At 41.3% G+C, this 16,482-nt stretch overlaps 2 protein-coding genes across 4 annotated transcripts in view; both read right to left on the reverse strand.

Annotated features, from left to right (window-relative positions):
- Window positions 1-1,786: 1,786 nt before the first annotated feature.
- LOC106583630 (probable peptidyl-tRNA hydrolase 2) lies at window positions 1,787-11,774 on the reverse strand. Of its 2 annotated transcripts, none has more exons than XM_014168026.2 (7): window positions 11,499-11,774; window positions 9,272-9,391; window positions 8,963-9,034; window positions 8,775-8,849; window positions 7,532-7,629; window positions 7,243-7,357; window positions 1,787-3,404 (listed from the first exon to the last, which is right to left on the reverse strand). In XM_014168026.2, exons 2-7 carry the CDS (start codon window positions 9,383-9,385, stop codon window positions 3,318-3,320), a joined length of 561 nt encoding a protein of 186 aa, XP_014023501.1. In that variant the 5' UTR covers window positions 9,386-9,391; window positions 11,499-11,774; the 3' UTR covers window positions 1,787-3,317. The 2 variants fall into 2 exon arrangements, with proteins under 2 accessions (XP_014023501.1, XP_014023502.1); XM_014168027.2 differs by having other exon boundaries at window positions 11,472-11,746.
- Window positions 11,775-12,196: 422 nt separating this feature from the next.
- LOC106583629 (plexin-B1) overlaps window positions 12,197-16,482 on the reverse strand; it is a 265,716-nt gene continuing 261,430 nt past the window's right edge. For both annotated transcript variants that reach the window (XM_014168018.2, XM_045705108.1), the window contains exons 36-37: window positions 15,420-15,494; window positions 12,197-15,246 (exon numbers count right to left, since the gene is read on the reverse strand). In XM_014168018.2, the coding sequence (XP_014023493.1) occupies window positions 15,142-15,246; window positions 15,420-15,494 (180 nt within the window). In that variant the 3' untranslated portion in view covers window positions 12,197-15,141. The remainder of the gene's footprint in view (window positions 15,247-15,419; window positions 15,495-16,482) is intronic.

The following is a 16,482-nucleotide window of genomic DNA, read 5'->3' on the forward strand; positions in this document are numbered from 1 at the left end:
ACTGCGCAGCCCGAATTCAAAACTGCACTCTTGAGAGGGGATAGGCAAGGACACACTTCACGAACATTCCATCTATTCGAATGGCTTGTCATTATCAATAAGGGAGTTTTGGCGAGAAGAATAGGCTTTTCATGCATGTGATCAGATCGTATTTTATTATAAACAACCAACATTCGATAGAGATTTCAGAATAAATATACTTTTCTTTCGATTAGAGATGTTAGGCTGTTCGCGTTTGACCTTGTTTACGAGCATATGCAAAGAATGGATGAAGATTCCGCTTCCATTATCCTTCATCGGTTAAATAAACAACTACGTTTGAGGATTAATTGATAGAATTAAGATTAGATGCGATTGGCTTCTTTATTTCGTATCATGGACCTGAGAGAAGAATTTGGATTAGCTAAAGTGATAAATGCTAACGTCATTTGCTGCAATGGTCCAAAATGCGGAGACGGCTGCAAGATAAAACGATCACGTTTCACGCTTCTAAAATGTATACATTTTTAATTTTACTCGGAAATTATAGTCTATCCAATGCAGTTTGACAGTAGGTAACAAACGTAACCACAAGCACACAAATTACATTTTAGTGAATACAACTGATCCATTTGAGTTTTTACATACGTAGTATATTTCTGCGCTGTGAAAATTAAGATTGTGAATTGAATAAATCAAGGATTCATTCGGTTTTGTCTACATAGATCTGTGAGGTCCCAGCTCTTTTATAGTTGCCACTGGCCTCTTCTGGAATACTGCTCAATCGCATGGAACGTTCCAACATACATTCATTTTAGAAGGGCCTTGTTATTCATCGTTCAGGCTGAATTGAGGGAATGAAAGACCATCTCTACATTCTTGACGTACTTTCACAGGCTATGTTTATTTATGCATTTGGGTTCCTCTGCTGAGATCGATCATGATACCTTATGCCGAAATGTCCGATCCAGAGTTTCCATTTATGATGTACCAGAATAAATAAATTGGAAGCTCAACGTAAATAATTTACGATAGTTTTAAGTTAGAGGGCCCGAGTTTCCGACAAGATAGGAACGCGGCATTACTTGTCAGGGGTAGCTCGCTTGCTACTAGGGAAAATGCATATGAATGCCCTTGTAATTACGACAAGGAAACTCGGGTATACTCTCATGGACAACGATCCTGGCCGCGATTTCGGCCGTCAATGTTGGATTTCTTATTGCGTTCACTCGGAACACGTGAACGGTCCAAGACATTCCTCCGATCAATCCGACATGACGTGAACGCGGCAGCCATTAGAGAGATGCTGTAGCGCACGTCAACCTTACCAAGTGTATTTCTATAGTCTGAAAAAGCTCATCAGAATAATTACACAACTAATAAAATAATTTCACACTAGTTTCCAAGTTATTTCCACCCTCTTATAAACCGATAGGTTGATTTCTATAGAACGTTATTGGGAAGTTGGATTCCTGTAGAGAAGATAACCTTTGTTCCGTGGTCCGTGCAACACAAAGGCTGTCTTCAATACTATATTGTGTACTAGCGAGGAACAGGCTACATCGACCAATAGTCATGTCACATGACCTTTGGTCACTTAACCATAGCGCCAAACCAAGCAATAGGCCCTGGAACTCTCCCCACTCAGAGCTGAAATGTGGCAGGGAAGAACTTACAACATTAGTAGTTTTAATCATATTAATAAACAAATCATTGCAGTCATTGTACCATATGACATTTTCATGTTGGGGTAGAAATGTAATTTACAAAAAAATGAAAGTATAATAGGGTCAAATAAAAAAATTACTTCACTTGGTCAGGAGTAATTTTTAATGGTCTCCTTGGTTTTAAAACAGGAACAAATTGTTGTGTAACACCGGAAGGTATCAAAGTGCTAACACAAAATAAAAAATGGATGCAGCCATGGTGTTTTGCATGGTCTCTTTAACACAAAGGAGAAAAAAAAATGTTTTCAGCATAACTGTTACATGCATGTCATGTCAGTTCCATTTAAATAATAAGACCATTCCATATTTATTAAGACTTCAGAGCCATTTACGGTCCCAAATGGCATCACATGCTCACAAAATACTATTCATTTTTGCTTAAGTAATGAACAATGAGTTGTTTTAACAGAAACATATCCTAGGCATCTGGTTGTCCAATGCTTAAATCTGTAAGGGCAAGAATGTATAATTTCTTTATGTAGTTAACTGCTACTCCAGCTTAGATATTTATACTGATTAGGTAGAAGTTATAGCTAGACATCTTTTAGATTACATCGTAGAGAAAGATAACACATTTACCCTCAAAGCAGTTTTAAAAATGACACAAAACATTTCACTTGTGTAAACCATTAATAATCAGCAAGAGTACCTGTGCAAGCATCAAGCCCGGCAGCTTATTTTAACCCATACAATGAGTTCCTCACACTTATTTTTACGCCAAACCCCCAAGTCCAGGAATTATAACTCAGAGCAAGCCGAGTCGACCTTATCCTTTTTTGCAAGAACAGAAAATGGAGAAAAAAAAACTCCAAAACAAATGTAAAAAAAAAACAACAGTGATTGTGCGAAATGTTGATGGCATGCCACCGATTATATATGGCCTGGACGGATGCACATAAAAGCAATGGACGGCCATGACGTCAGTATGTAGTGTTATCATTTCTAAGGGGCAGGGTCTTTGGGGAAGAATGTCGCATACATACATGTGTATACATATACACATTAGTTTACACATCGACGCAATGGTAAAGTTGTCAGTAAAGCTCTCCTTACTGACAAGCAGTAACTTTCACAGGAAGATCCTACATCTAAAAAGGATTATTACATTTATATATTTTGCTGCTTGAATTACAATAACAGTATTTAACAAACACCAAAACACTAGGTTCTATCCTTGATTTTTTTTTTTCAATACACCAAATCATATTTTAATTTGGGAGTCAGAATTATGGGATGCCATGAACTTCCAGCTTCATAAAAATTGGATACCATTCTCTCATACAGTAATGGTCATCCCTCTTAAATAGCTTAACTGTTCAAACTGGCTTCAAAATTGTCGGTTTGAGTAACCAGTCCCTTCCTCTCGACATGAGCAACTCTATACACATCTCTTCTCCAGTCAGTGGCTCAGACAGGGAACAGAAAAAAAATGGCTGAATGTTCACCTTGGTGGTTGGGTCATGTCTGGTTGTTTTACTCTTTTTTTCATTTTTTATTTTAAGTTGTTGCGTTTGCATGCTGAGACCCTTCTGCTGTTAGGGGGATGCTGCCCTCTGCTGGTTGCCTCTGTGGCATTGCACAGCCCTGCACCTCCACAGCTGGTTTAGTCCCTCAGAGCAGCTTCAGACTTCCAGTGACATTGTTCACCATCTCCTCCTCCCCAACGATTGCCAGGACAGTGCGTGAGCCGGCTTCCACCTGACAAAAAGCCGGAGGTCATAGAATTTAGATTGCGTGGGGATAGGAATAGGTTGCCCTCGCAAAAAAAGGTGGGTGGGAAACCAAGGAAGACTAGGCATGACATTTATTGACATAACTCATTAATTTGCTATTAAAATGAGAAGTTTACACAAAATCCAGAAACTCCCAAGCGATTGCTTATATTGAAACTAGTTCAGTGGAGTTTCCCCTCTCTCCTTGTAGTGCTGTCCTTAAAACTAGGGATGCACGATATATCGGTATCAGCCGATATTAGCTAAAAATGTAAATATCGGTCGATGTCTAGTTTAAACGCCCCGATGTGCAAAACCATTATCAAAGCTGACGTGCATACCTATATAACGTAGGTACATGACACAATGACGGCACGTAAAATGTTGCGCTATACATGCAACACACCATTCTTAAACTAGCCCACAATGTCTGCTGTGTGGATCGAGCAGTCACAAGTCGAGCAGTCATTTGAAAGAGTAAAAAAATAATAATCTGCGATACAACTCAAAGGCCAAACCCATTAAAGCCAAGATAATGGAATTCATTGCCCTTGACAATCAACCGTTCTCTGTCGTGGGTGATGTCTTTCGCCGACTGGCGAAGCACCGGTACACAACCAAGTGCGCTATTCTTCAGATGTTGCCCTACCGGAGTTAAACAGTAATAGCGTCATTGCTATTCGCTTCATGACATACATACTATGAAACGCCATTTGGGTCTTTGCTTGTCAAAAAATATACAGTAGCACTGTCAAAGCTGTACAAAAAAAGTCTGCAAACAAGCAAACACCGGCCACGAACGACGTGTTTACAATACTGCGTTGGTAATGAAGCATAATTTGTTCGACCGCAACTTCTGGGGTAGCTAGCTTTAGCTTGGTACCTAGCTAGCATCAATACAACCAGCCTGAAAACAATGACCAGTAGAACCTGCAGTCATTTTCATTATTCTTAGCAATGATAGGAATCCTTGTGAGTATTAGCTAGGTTGCCACTTGTTGTTCGCCTATTGAAATTGAACTTAATGAAAAGAAATAGCTAGCCAGCTACTTTACACTGTTGCCCAAAGCTAACGTTATAAGCAGCCAGCTCGCTTCATCTGGCTAGCGAGGCTCGACCACACCGGGTTTTGTGTTATGAAGCTAGCCACAATAAGGATTAGCCACAATAGTGGACTTTGTGGATAGCGTCACAGATGGGTCCGACCACCACTGATCAAATAAGAATGGTCTTATAAATTAGGGATATTTTAGATGACAGCTAACTAACTACAGCTACTGAAACAGATTGTCATTTTGCTATGTTTTTAGGGAAGAACATTGTTTGCATCCATGAGCATCCTTTTTTTTTAATGACCAGCACTGTAGGTGCGCGAGACAACTTGACCAGCATCATAGCATACATATCAATGAATCGTTGTGACATATGAAATATGAGTGAGTGTAATCAATGTGTAATAACTACATAAAAAAAATGTATGAACCCGTTAAATTATTATGTGACATGCAGTCATATTCAGGTCCAAACACGTCCAATAGTGTTATTTGACACGTCCAATAGTGTTAAACAGTATATTTTTTTGACACGCAAAGACCCAAACGGCGTTGAATATCAATCCTGGTTGAGAATGAAACGACTGAACAACGAAACAGCACAGCAACTAAGTGAAAGAAATAGGTTTTGATTGTTTTACTGGTAATGGGGACATATGTAATTGCCAACAAAATAACTTTTTGGTCAGTGTGTGTGTAAACTTTATTTAACCAGGCAAGTCAGTTAAGAACAAACTCTTATTTACAATGATGGCCTACCCCAGCCAAACACGGATGACGCTGGGCCAATTGTGCGCCGCCCTATGGGACTCCCAATCACGGTCGGATGTGATACAGCCTGGATTCGAACCAGGGACTGTAGTGATGCTGAGTACGTGTGTGTGTTTTAACTATACTAGAATGCTCCAAAAAAATATATCGGTATCGGGTTTTTGGCAAGGAAAATATTGGATATCGACCAAAAATGTCATATCGGTGCATCATTACTTGAAACAGCTGCATAAACAGGTCACATGACTCCTGACGTTGCTGGATGCAGACCTCACTCTGCTCGGTTGCCAGGGAATTCATGACTCAGAAATCCGTGAAGTGTGGACAAATTTGTTTTATTGAAAGCTTATGGGCAGAATGAGCCATTTGTCAGAAGTACTAACGGTTTTGAGTCAGGAAATGTGTACTTTACCAACTAAAACATTTGCGATTACTTAAAATAATTATAATGCAGCCGACTGCCACAGCAGCAGAGATGGGTAACAGCACATGGGCGCTCTCTGGGGTAACAGGAGCAGTTTGCGGCCCTAAATCTGGCCTCCTGTAAAAAATGTAATCTGTATTCCCCCCAAAAAACGAATTGGAGACGCACCCCTGTTCCAGCTGGGCCAAATGGACAGTTATCTAACGAGTTATTAGCCTAGATAAGCAATCATTCAATGAAGTTAAGTTGATCATAAACCTGATCAGGACTGTTTGTGGGTTTATGTTTTCACATTAGCCCAAAACACTATATAGCCTATGTTGATTTATCACAATGTTTTTGGGATATTCTATCCTGCAATGCAAGGTGACAATGTCCATCGTCTCTCGAAGTAGCAGGGTCTCCCCCACAAGGGCGCACATGTGCAGTTGTTACTCATTTCCGCTGCTGTGGCAGTTGGCTCCATAAAATAATCGCAAATGTTTTAGGTGGAAAAGTACACATTTCCTCACTCAAAACCGATTTCTGTATAAAGAATTCACTGGCAACGAAGCAGAGCGAGGCCTGCATCCAGCAACGTCACGAGACACGTGACCCATTTTTGCAGCTGTTTCAGTACAGCAGTCCAGGGAGAGATGAAATTATATTTGTCACATGCTCTGAATACCATGAAATGCTTGCTTACAAGACCTTAACCAACAATGCAGTTAAGAAAAGAAAGTTGAGAAAATACTTACTAAGTTAGAATAAAATAATCACTTGACTTTCTGGATTTTGGGTCAACGTCTAATTTATGCAGATTATTATATTTAACGCTGGAAGTGTATTTTTCCCCTTGTCATCTACAGAAAATTGTGAACATAAATCTCTTGTAATATCAGTCATTCTTTTCTCACTTTGTGTGAACTTCTGTGGTAGTGTAAAACGACCTTACCTAATCATTATGTATCAACACATTATCAGGGGCACTGCAACCTGTTTTAACAAGGCAATGTTTGCCAAGGTTGGCATATGTCAACAAAAGCAAGCTATGTGTGGACATCTGTCAACCAGCAGTTGACCTATTCAGTGTTTATGTACAGCTTATAACATGTTATGGGGTGCCCTTCATAGACTATTGACCATTTTTAATTGGCTGTTGCAATCTTTGTCAACAAGTTCATTCATTTGTTTTTAAGTCTTAGTGAACGCATCCGTCCCTCAAGTGTCATTTAACAGTTTCACTTTGCAATGGTTTTGTATCAAAGTGTGAAACGCTTACCTACCTAAATCACAGTCGTCATTAAGACATGTTAAACTAGGCGAACACGGCCCGCCCTGCCAAATCGTTCTCTTCAAATAATGCCTTCTGAACAACAGGCAGCCACAGCAGTGTCAACAGTACAGTCTATGGCATTGGCAGCCCTACTGATAGTCAAACTCAATACTAATAATGGCTGTGCGTGTCCCTGTAAGCAGGTGCTACTGACTTACGTGGAACCGTAATGGTGGTGTGTGCACCTGTGGAACCATAATTGTGGCACATGTGCCTGTAAACAGGTGCAGCAGTGTAGCCGCAATGGAGGCGCATGTCTCACCTGGGTGCGTCCGGCATCCTGGACCAGGTATGTGGGCAGGCTAAGGCTCATGGCCAGGGCCTGCAGCTCCAAAAGGTGGGCCATGTTGGTCCCCTGCACCACCACCTTCTTCGCCCTGCACACCACACAAACACACATGTCCTTCTGTGCATACTGTAGAACAGCCAGATGGTGGCATTGCCATTACCAAACATCATTATGGTGTTTTAAAAGAGTCTGGCTGTCTTTATCTGATCAGCAGTATGAAGTCTCAACTAATGCCCTAATGAGGAAGTGGCCCAGTCCTTACCCGCCATGGTCCCACTTCCAGGCCATCTCCCTCCAGCTATTCTTCTCCTGCAGGGCCTGGTAGAGCCCCACGGCTGCGTGGCCCACCTGCGCAGCCAGCTATACAACAAACACTTTCAGTTAGAAGAAATAATTTTTTTTTTTTTTTTTAACACATTAGCAATATGGGATTTTTTTGTGCACCTGGTTCACACAAACTACACCAAAACAAGCATACTAGCTCAACAAAACATCACATTCCAACCCTTTTTCTTAAAGCTCAGACACACCGGGGCCTCCCGAGTGGCGCAGCCGTCTAAGGCACTGCATCGCCGTGCTAGAGCCGTCACCACAGACCCGGCTTTGATCCCGGGCGGCATCATAACCGGCCGTGATTGGGAGTCCCATAGGTCGGCGCAAAATTGATCTAGCGTCGTCCGGCTTAGGGGAGGGTTTGGCTGGGCTTTACTTGGCTCATCGCGCTCTAGCAACTCCTTGTGGTGGGCCGGGCACCTGCAGGCTAACCTCGGTCATCAGTTGAACAGTGTTTCCTCCTACACATTGGTGCGGCTGGCTTCCAGGTTAAATGGGCAGGTGTTAAGAAGCGCAGTTTGGCGGGTAATGTTTCGGAGGACGCATGACTTGACCTTTGCCTCCCAAGCCCGTTGGGGAGTTGCAAAGACCTTAAAGTTGTCAGCCAGTCAAGCGACTTAACTACCTAGCAATTTTAACTAGAAAGATGACAAAATAACTTAATTCACTCTCCATAACTCCATACCACCAGTGCCAGCCCATAGCCAAATGTTTAGCTAGCTAGCGCAACATAGCTAGTGACACTGCAGTAACAGGCAGCTGTTTCATGGAAACTAGCTAATTGTGATTTAATTATGTCAATACTAGCTACAGTGGTTAACTAGCTTGGATGAAGTATTTAGTGTTGTGTGCAATGCATCTGTGCACTTAACTAGCTACCATTCCCATAGACAACATTGCATATGAAGTATGACTGGCTCATCCAAGAATTTAAGACAAAAATGCCCTCTTTTTCCTTTTTGTTGTCACTCCAGTTGGCTACCCCACGTCGGGGATTGTGCTTTCCGATTGGCTCAAAGTCAAGTTGTTGGCCACGGACGAGCATTGCGAAGTAGAAGCGCTAAGTTCGTCACGCAGCAGGTACCGCTTTTGTTCTAGCAAGAGAAGGAACGGCCTCCCACTGTGATAAGTAGCTATCCGCAGTCAGACGGTGTTTCATGCTTTACACTGACCTTTCCCACACCCATGGCCAGGTCCATGTTCACCACAAACACCATCTTGAACATGAGGTCGTCGTCTCCTTCCTCCTGAGGGGACGAGAAAGCGAGAACGAGAGACATTCAGGGTGGGCTCAGACATGATACAGGAGAGGTAATGTACCAACTTGTACCTGTGCAAACTAAGGCTAGCTTATGGGCACCTCATTCTCCAGCTTGTTAAAGTAGTACATGGCAGCCTCCTCAGCAGACACGTTTCGGGTGTGCAAGAGTGCCTGTGGAGGAGTAGACATGGAAAATGTCAAAAAATAAGGACTTTGAATAGATCTGTATTGGGTGGATTAGCAAAGTCAATCATAAGTACAGCACTCCTTAGTCATTATGAATGCATTAGTAAGTAGAGAAAGATATTTCATTAGCGAACAGAGATTATCAAAAAGGAAATTTGCACAATATACTGCAGATCATCTCTCAGGAAATGTAAGAGAACCTCTATACAGTAATTAACCCACTTGCTTAGCAGCCTCCTCAGGGATGTCCAGCTCTCGCAGCTGCTGCAGGTACACAGGGTTGACCTCCTGAGAGCCAGAGCCTGGGCCCGTCTGCTGTTGCTCGGAGGGCTCCATAGTTAGCTGGAGCAGGACCACATTGGATTAAAGTTAGTTTAATACGTTGCGGCATTAAAATAAATAAATATGTACAGTACATTGTTGCATATTTCTTCATTTTACATTTTAGTCATTTAGCAGACGCTCTTATCCAGAGCGACTTACATCTTCAACAGTTATGTTGTGTAGCAACAAGTAGCTGGGTCTTGATCCCAAATTAACTGAAGACTGGCACCATGTAAAAGTGTGTACTTTCAGTGCCTGTCTTTCCTGTGCACCATGAATTATGGTAGATTAGCTACTATTATGACAACACCCTAGCAATCTAAATACACTCAACACAAATATAAAACGCAGCATGTGAAGTGTTGGTCCCATGTTTCATAAGCTGAATTAAAAGATCCCAGAAATGTTCCATGCGCACAAAAAGCTTCTCAAATGTTGTGCACAAATGTGTTTACAGCGTGCAATTGGCATGCTGACTGCAGGAATGTCCACCAGAGCTGTTGCCAGAGAACTTTGTTAATTTCTCTACCATAAGCCGCCTCAAACGTTATTTTAGAGAATTTGGCAGTACGTCCAACCGGCCTCACAACCGCAGACCACGTGTAACCATGCCAGCCCAGGACCTCCACATCCGGCTTCTTCACCTGCAGGATCGTCTGAAACCAGCCACCCAGTCAGCTGATGAGACTGTGGGTTTGCACAACCAAATAATTTCTGCACAAACTGTCAGAAACAGTCTCAGGGAAGCTCATCTGAGTGCTTATCATCCTCCCCAGGGTCTTGAACTGACTTTAGTGGACAAATGCTCAACTTCGATGGCCACTAGCACACTGGAGAAGTGTGCTCTTCATGGGTAAATCCCAGTTTCAACTGTACCAGCAGAAAGCAGACAGCATGTATGGGGTGGTGTGGGAGAGTGGTTTGCTGATGTCAATGTTGTTAACAGAGTGCCTCATGGTGGCAGTGGGGTTACGATATAGGATTGCATTGTATCGATGGCAATTTGAATGCACAGAGATACCGTGACGGCCATTCATCCTCCACCATCATTTCACGTTTCAGCATGATAATGCACTGCCCCATGTGGCAAGGATCTGTACACAATTCCTGGAAGCTGAAAATGTCCATGGCCTGCATACTCACCAGACATGTCCTCCATTGAGCATGTTTGGGATGCTCTGGATCGACATGTATGACAGCGTGTTCCAGTTCCCGCCAGTATCCAGCAACTTCACACAGCCATTGAAGAGGAGTGGGACAACATTCCACAGGGCACAATCAACAGCCTGATCAACTCTATGTGAAGATGATTTGCGCTGCATGAGGCACATAGTGGTCACACCAAATACCGACTGATTCTGATCCACGCCCGTACTTTGTTTTAAAGGTATCTATTCCCAGTCATGTGAAATCCATAGATAAGGGCCTAATATATTTATTTAAATTGACTGATTTCCTTATATGAACTGTAAATCTGTGAAATTGTTGCAGATTGGTTTATTTTTTTGTTCAGTTAAGGATCTAGCTAGCAGACTGGCCTAAAGGGCAGACATTGACAGCTAGTTAGGCATTGACACACCTCGAAGCTAGTTAACAAAGTGCTCTTACCAGTAGTTTACTGATATCCTAGTTAACTACCTAAATCATAATTATGTTGATATCACAATTACAGTGATAACCTAATTAGATACATAACCGTTAGATATCTGTCTATCTGTAAGCTACGTTAGGTAGTTAGCCATTTAGCTACTCTGTCTCGGTAATTGACAACGGTTAGGGTTAGCTAATTTCATATCATGACGGAACAAATTCTCAAAGTGGCAACTCGATTGTGGGATGGCAGCTAGGTAGTTAGTTATTTAACGATGACCACAAGACGGTAGCTAGTTTGTTAGTTAATGCCAAATAGAAAACAAACCGTAGCTAAAATAGCCAAGCTAAATTAACTAGCAGGCATTAAAAAATATTATTGAACAGTACGTTAGCTAACAGCTGATTGCATTTGCTATCTTGTAACATATTTTGTTTGCTAGCTATGTATTATTTGATTTCCCTGCAAGCTCTTAACGTAGCTAACTAGGCAATGTAGCTAGCTTACTGTAAAGATTGCGCCAGCCACTCCTACCTGCGTTGCGTAGCTAGCTTGTTAGCTACAATCCTTTGAATTAGTGGGATGGGAGTGCTTGCTTGCAAACCAATATCCACTCTCGCCTTTCACTGCGATGAAGCCAGGTTGTTGACTGCAGGTGACTTGTTCATGAAAAGATGGGCGTGTTGTGGTTTCACGTCTTTACACCATTTTGGGCAAGGTTCGCTCTTTTCGTTGTACGGTACCGGATTGCGTCAGTATTAAAGTCCCCCTCACATCCGGTTCTACAAAAAGTATGGATCGTGTGAAACAAGAGCATCAATTATTTCCTCCGTCAGAAATGTCTAAACGTTTCGTAACGAAACTTCGTTGAAGTAGTTTCCCATGCATGTTGCTTGGGAACATGTTGACCGCCCTCACTGATTTATGTTGCATATGGTGTGTGAAGAAATGAGGTAGAGATTATTTCTGGTTCATGACCAACTAAGTGAAAGGACACTGCTTTTGTCAGATTATACTTTTTGTAAAATAAAAAATCAGTTATTGTCATGACGTCTTCCATTCCACATTTCCTCGCACTGGTCTGAAAACAATATGGTGGATGTCTACCAATTTGCTCTCGTATACTGCTCCAAGTATTTAATGTCAGTGTTGACAAAGAAGAAACAAGTAATATACAAATTCCCTTCACTTTAAATCTACTCCATATGAGACAGATGTAGACAAACACAATATGATTTTACAAATACTTTATTACCTCACCCTATGTAGGAATTTACACTCTTATTAAACTGCAGGTTAAGTTGCTACAAGTTACATTATTCAATCATTATATACAACTATATTAACAGACAAAATAAAAATCAACCTTAAAAAGTGCTCCTTGCAGAGCCTGCTCTACATAGCTGAATTTATACAGCCTAACAATAGTTTTCCTTCAAATGACCACCACCTGCTCTCTTCACCATTATTAGGCTTCATACATAATACTAGTCTACATTGAAAGCGTATGACAATACAAATTGTCCATTGAAAAATAGTGTGATGTTAACCAATAAGCTACTATGACTCGTTTATGCTGTGCAATCTAGGGACAATGGCGGTGAACAGGAAAATGCATCAAACTGGAGAACCCACACAATAGCATGCAACGCATAAACTACATACACTTTCATCTCTTCAAAATTATTATCAAAATAGGAGGACAAAACTGACCATTTGATTGGGTTTTACAGTTAAATGACCAATCTGCTGACTCATTGTCAGCCTCTTATTGGTCACTACTCACTAGAAAGCCAACAGTGCACCTGCCAACAGTGCACCCTGTAGCTCAGTTGGTAGAGCATGGTGTTTGCAACGCCAGGGTTGTGGGTTCGATTCCCAAGATGGGCCAGCACAGAAAAAAAATAAATGTATGGAATTGTATGAAATGTATGCATTCACTACTGTAAGTCGCTCTGGATAAGAGCGTCTGCTAAAATTACTAAAATGTTAAAAAATAAAGATATAGCCTACCACATGGGTTGTGTCAAATGTCTTCATCAGTTATGTGTCGTTAACATACATGCAACACCTCCCCAATTGGTGTGATAACGTTCTTGGTACAAATATTTAATCACAACTTCAAACCATCAAGCTCTGTGGGATAGAATGATTAGTCTAGGGGTCCGTCCCAAATGGCACCCTATTTCCTACATAAGGCTCTAGTCAAAAGTAGTGCACTATATATAGGGACTAGGGTGCCATTTGGGATACGCAGTAGTGTAATAGAGAATGCAGAGGTGAGCAAATTATGAATAACACAACCCATGGGTAAATCATAAGAAAACGAGTTTCAGTAAAGTTCAGAAATGGCAATGTAGTTATAATTCTAATACTTAATCAAACGTTGCAAAATGTGACTAGGTCAAAGTATCTTCTGTGAAACTTCATGGACAGTTAATACAGCAGTGTTAGAGAACAAGTTCAACAAACGTAGGAGCTGTCACCATCTTGTGTTCAATAGAATAACTGCAATACACATATCAACGGAGCAGTTGCCAATTGTCAGATAAATAGGCTACCTCACAACAGCACAAACGGAGATAACATGGTTCAATAGACTTTTCTTGGTTGAAAACAAAAAGATATGTTAAAAATGTACAACACGGAAAGCTGTATGAACGTACACCATAAAATACTGTATGACACATGTTTTAAATATATACAATTCTACAGTTGAGATTTGTTTGTTTAATCTCTGATCTAGTGTCCCTCCAGTGACTGTTACCCTTTAAAAACATCAAAACATTCACACGGTCACCTATTTACAGTACCTTTTGAAAAGACTGCTTCTTTGCGTTCAGTACCATTCTTTCTTTAGTCCTGCAGAGAGCGAGCTGCAGCCTCTTTCCGAGAGCTGTTCATTTCAACTCTGACATTATCATCTTTCTCCCATTCAATACCATAAAGAGGAACACAGATTTGTATGGACTTGGGAGCTACCTGAAAAAGTGGAATGGCAATAATTACACATTTTAAAAAAACATTAAAAAACAGAAGTCGTCTCAAGAGTGTCATGATTGAGAACTCTGTGTGTGTGTGTGTGTGTGTGTGTGTGTGTGTGTGTGTGTGTGTGTGTGTGTGTGTGTGTGTGTGTGTCTGTGTCTGTGTGTGTGTGGTAAACTCCAAAAGATACTACGTGTACTTATGATTTGGACGGATATGGAACAAAGCTACTGTTTTGACATAAAGAGAGTCAGAGGGAGAGAGCAATCTGGTTTAACCTAGCAGACAAACCGCGAAACACAAGAAAAAGCTTCAGGGTTAAAGAAATAAGAGGATAACTTGAGTTTTCAGGTGAGTAAGAGGAGGTAGAGAGCACCGATAACTATAAGACTCAAGCCCCTAGGAAAGGTACTGTATGCAACTGCATTAATTGGTGACAATGTAATATCTAGAGAATGGTTATTAAATGCTAATAAAACTTTTCACTCCACATTTCATGTGGAAAGGGATGTTGAGTCTTGATTGCGGGGAAAAACCAGAATGGTCCCTTCCATCTCTCGCTCACACTTGCTCTCCATCTAGCTACAACCACCATTTTGATAGACATAACAGACTTCCTTTCATTCATTCATTCATATGAGACTTCAGATTGTTGACTTCAGCACGTTTCCATTGACACATCATGTCACGTCTGGATCTCCCAAGCCCCTTCTTCTAGTTCCACAGAGAGTTCTACAAGAGATGCAGATGCCACAACGTGGTCCAACTCAGGGCTGAAGGGTGAACGGGTGGAACATACAAACAAAGGCTCCTCGTCTGTTTGTGTGTGTGTCTCCCTTTACCTTTCCTCCTGTCTTGTCCACAGTGGACAGTCTACCACCACCTCTAGAGAGTTTCATGTGTTCAGCAGCCCAATACACCACATCCCCTTTTCAAACCCCTGGGTGACTGTTGTGTGTGAACAACAGTCACTCATTGCTCCTTAATGTGGAAAAGGGGTGGGGTGTTTGGGGTCCTTACCCCTAGAACCATACTTCCCCTCTTCTGACAGGAGGGGGATTGTGTTAATCTGTCTACTGGTCCGGTCTGTCCACCCTCCTAACCCACCCCCTTTGAGTTTCCCTCCCCCACTCCTGTGGGTGTCTTAATGTGATCCCCTCTGCCGGCGTGGTCTTGGTCAGTGGTTTCACTGTCACAAGTCAGTGACTTTGTTCTCTACGGCTGCAGCGATCTGCTGGAGCCGGCAGCCCAGCTGCATCTTTTGGGCCGTGCTGTCCTCTTCTAGGGCCCCGATGATCTGAGAGAGAGCGAGGAAGGGATGGAGAGGGATGAAGAGAGAGAGAGAGAGAGTTAGATGGAGGGAGAGACGGAGCTGGAGTGAGTGGAGTGAGAGACAGATGTAAGGTAAACCAAAGACACAGCTCTGATGTGTCATTCCATCCAACCACACAAGAGATAATGAAAACTCACCTGGTCATAGTACTTGTTGATGTACTTGTACAACTCGTGCAGGGCAACAAGGTAATTCAACTCGCCTGAGTAATTCTGGAAAAAAACAAAAAACATTTTCACTTAAAGTCACAACAAATAAATAATACGCACCCACTTAAATGTGCTAATAGAGGTTCCATTAAAGCTGGTTCTATTAACAATAGGATGTATTTAAAGTGTTCTAGGCATACATTGCTTTAAAGTATAGGCCCACTCTGAAAAGTCCAAAGTTTTACAGCTTGTGCTGAATGAATGATCACTAGATCAGCTATATTCACGGTAATAGGGGTGACAGTAATAAAAAAAAAAAAAAATTTAAAATGAGATACAAACTGCAATTTGTAACTTTTTGGGCGACCCAACCAAATTCACATAGAAATGTGAGTTATAGATAGGTCACTCTCATTGAAAGCAAGTCTAAGAACCAGTATATCTGTTCTAAGTGCGCTATTTCTATGCTTCCCATTCTTCCATTTCATTTTTCAAACAGCTGAAAATAAAATATTTTTTTGGTTATGGAAAATATATTTCACAGCTGTTTAGATGGTACAATGAGTATCTACACTATACTTGCTTGTTTTGTGAAATAAACTTAAATTAGGCAAACTATTGGAATATTAGCAACGAGGAAATGGCAAAGCGATTTCTGCATAGTGCACCTTAAACAATAGGACAAAGTACCAGGGGATGGAACCAAAATTATTTTCCAATTGTGTTGTTCAGAACAGAACCATTATTTTTTTGGTTATGTTCCACTGTTCCGACCTGCAAAATAAAGTTCTGAACCGGTTTAAACCCCCCAAAATGTAACGGTTTATAGTTCCTTTCTGTTCCTTTTTAAACCTCTGAAATCGTCAACTTTAAAAAAACCATTTATCTCGATTATTAAATTACTTCAATCTTCAGTGAGGATAGAGCAGCTTGTTATGGAGCGGGCAAGCTATAGCCTAGTTCTTTACAGTGCCTTCAGAAAGTAATGTATTCATACTCCTTGACTTATTCCACATTTTGTTACATATTCAAAATGAATTAAATAGCTTTT

This window comes from Salmo salar, chromosome ssa22 (assembly GCF_905237065.1).
Source record: "Salmo salar chromosome ssa22, Ssal_v3.1, whole genome shotgun sequence".
NCBI classification, from domain to species: Eukaryota; Metazoa; Chordata; class Actinopteri; order Salmoniformes; family Salmonidae; genus Salmo; species Salmo salar.

Coding starts and splice junctions, on each gene's coding strand:
- LOC106583630 (XM_014168026.2), bottom strand. CDS start 9,385: ATGGAGCCCTCCGAGCAACAGCAGACGGGCCCAGGCTCTGGCTCTCAG. Junction 7,630..8,774: donor TGGCCATGGGTGTGGGAAAG/GTCAGTGTAAAG, acceptor TTTGTTGTATAG/CTGGCTGCGCAGGTGGGCCA. Junction 7,358..7,531: donor TGGAAGTGGGACCATGGCGG/GTAAGGACTGGG, acceptor TGTGGTGTGCAG/GGCGAAGAAGGTGGTGGTGC.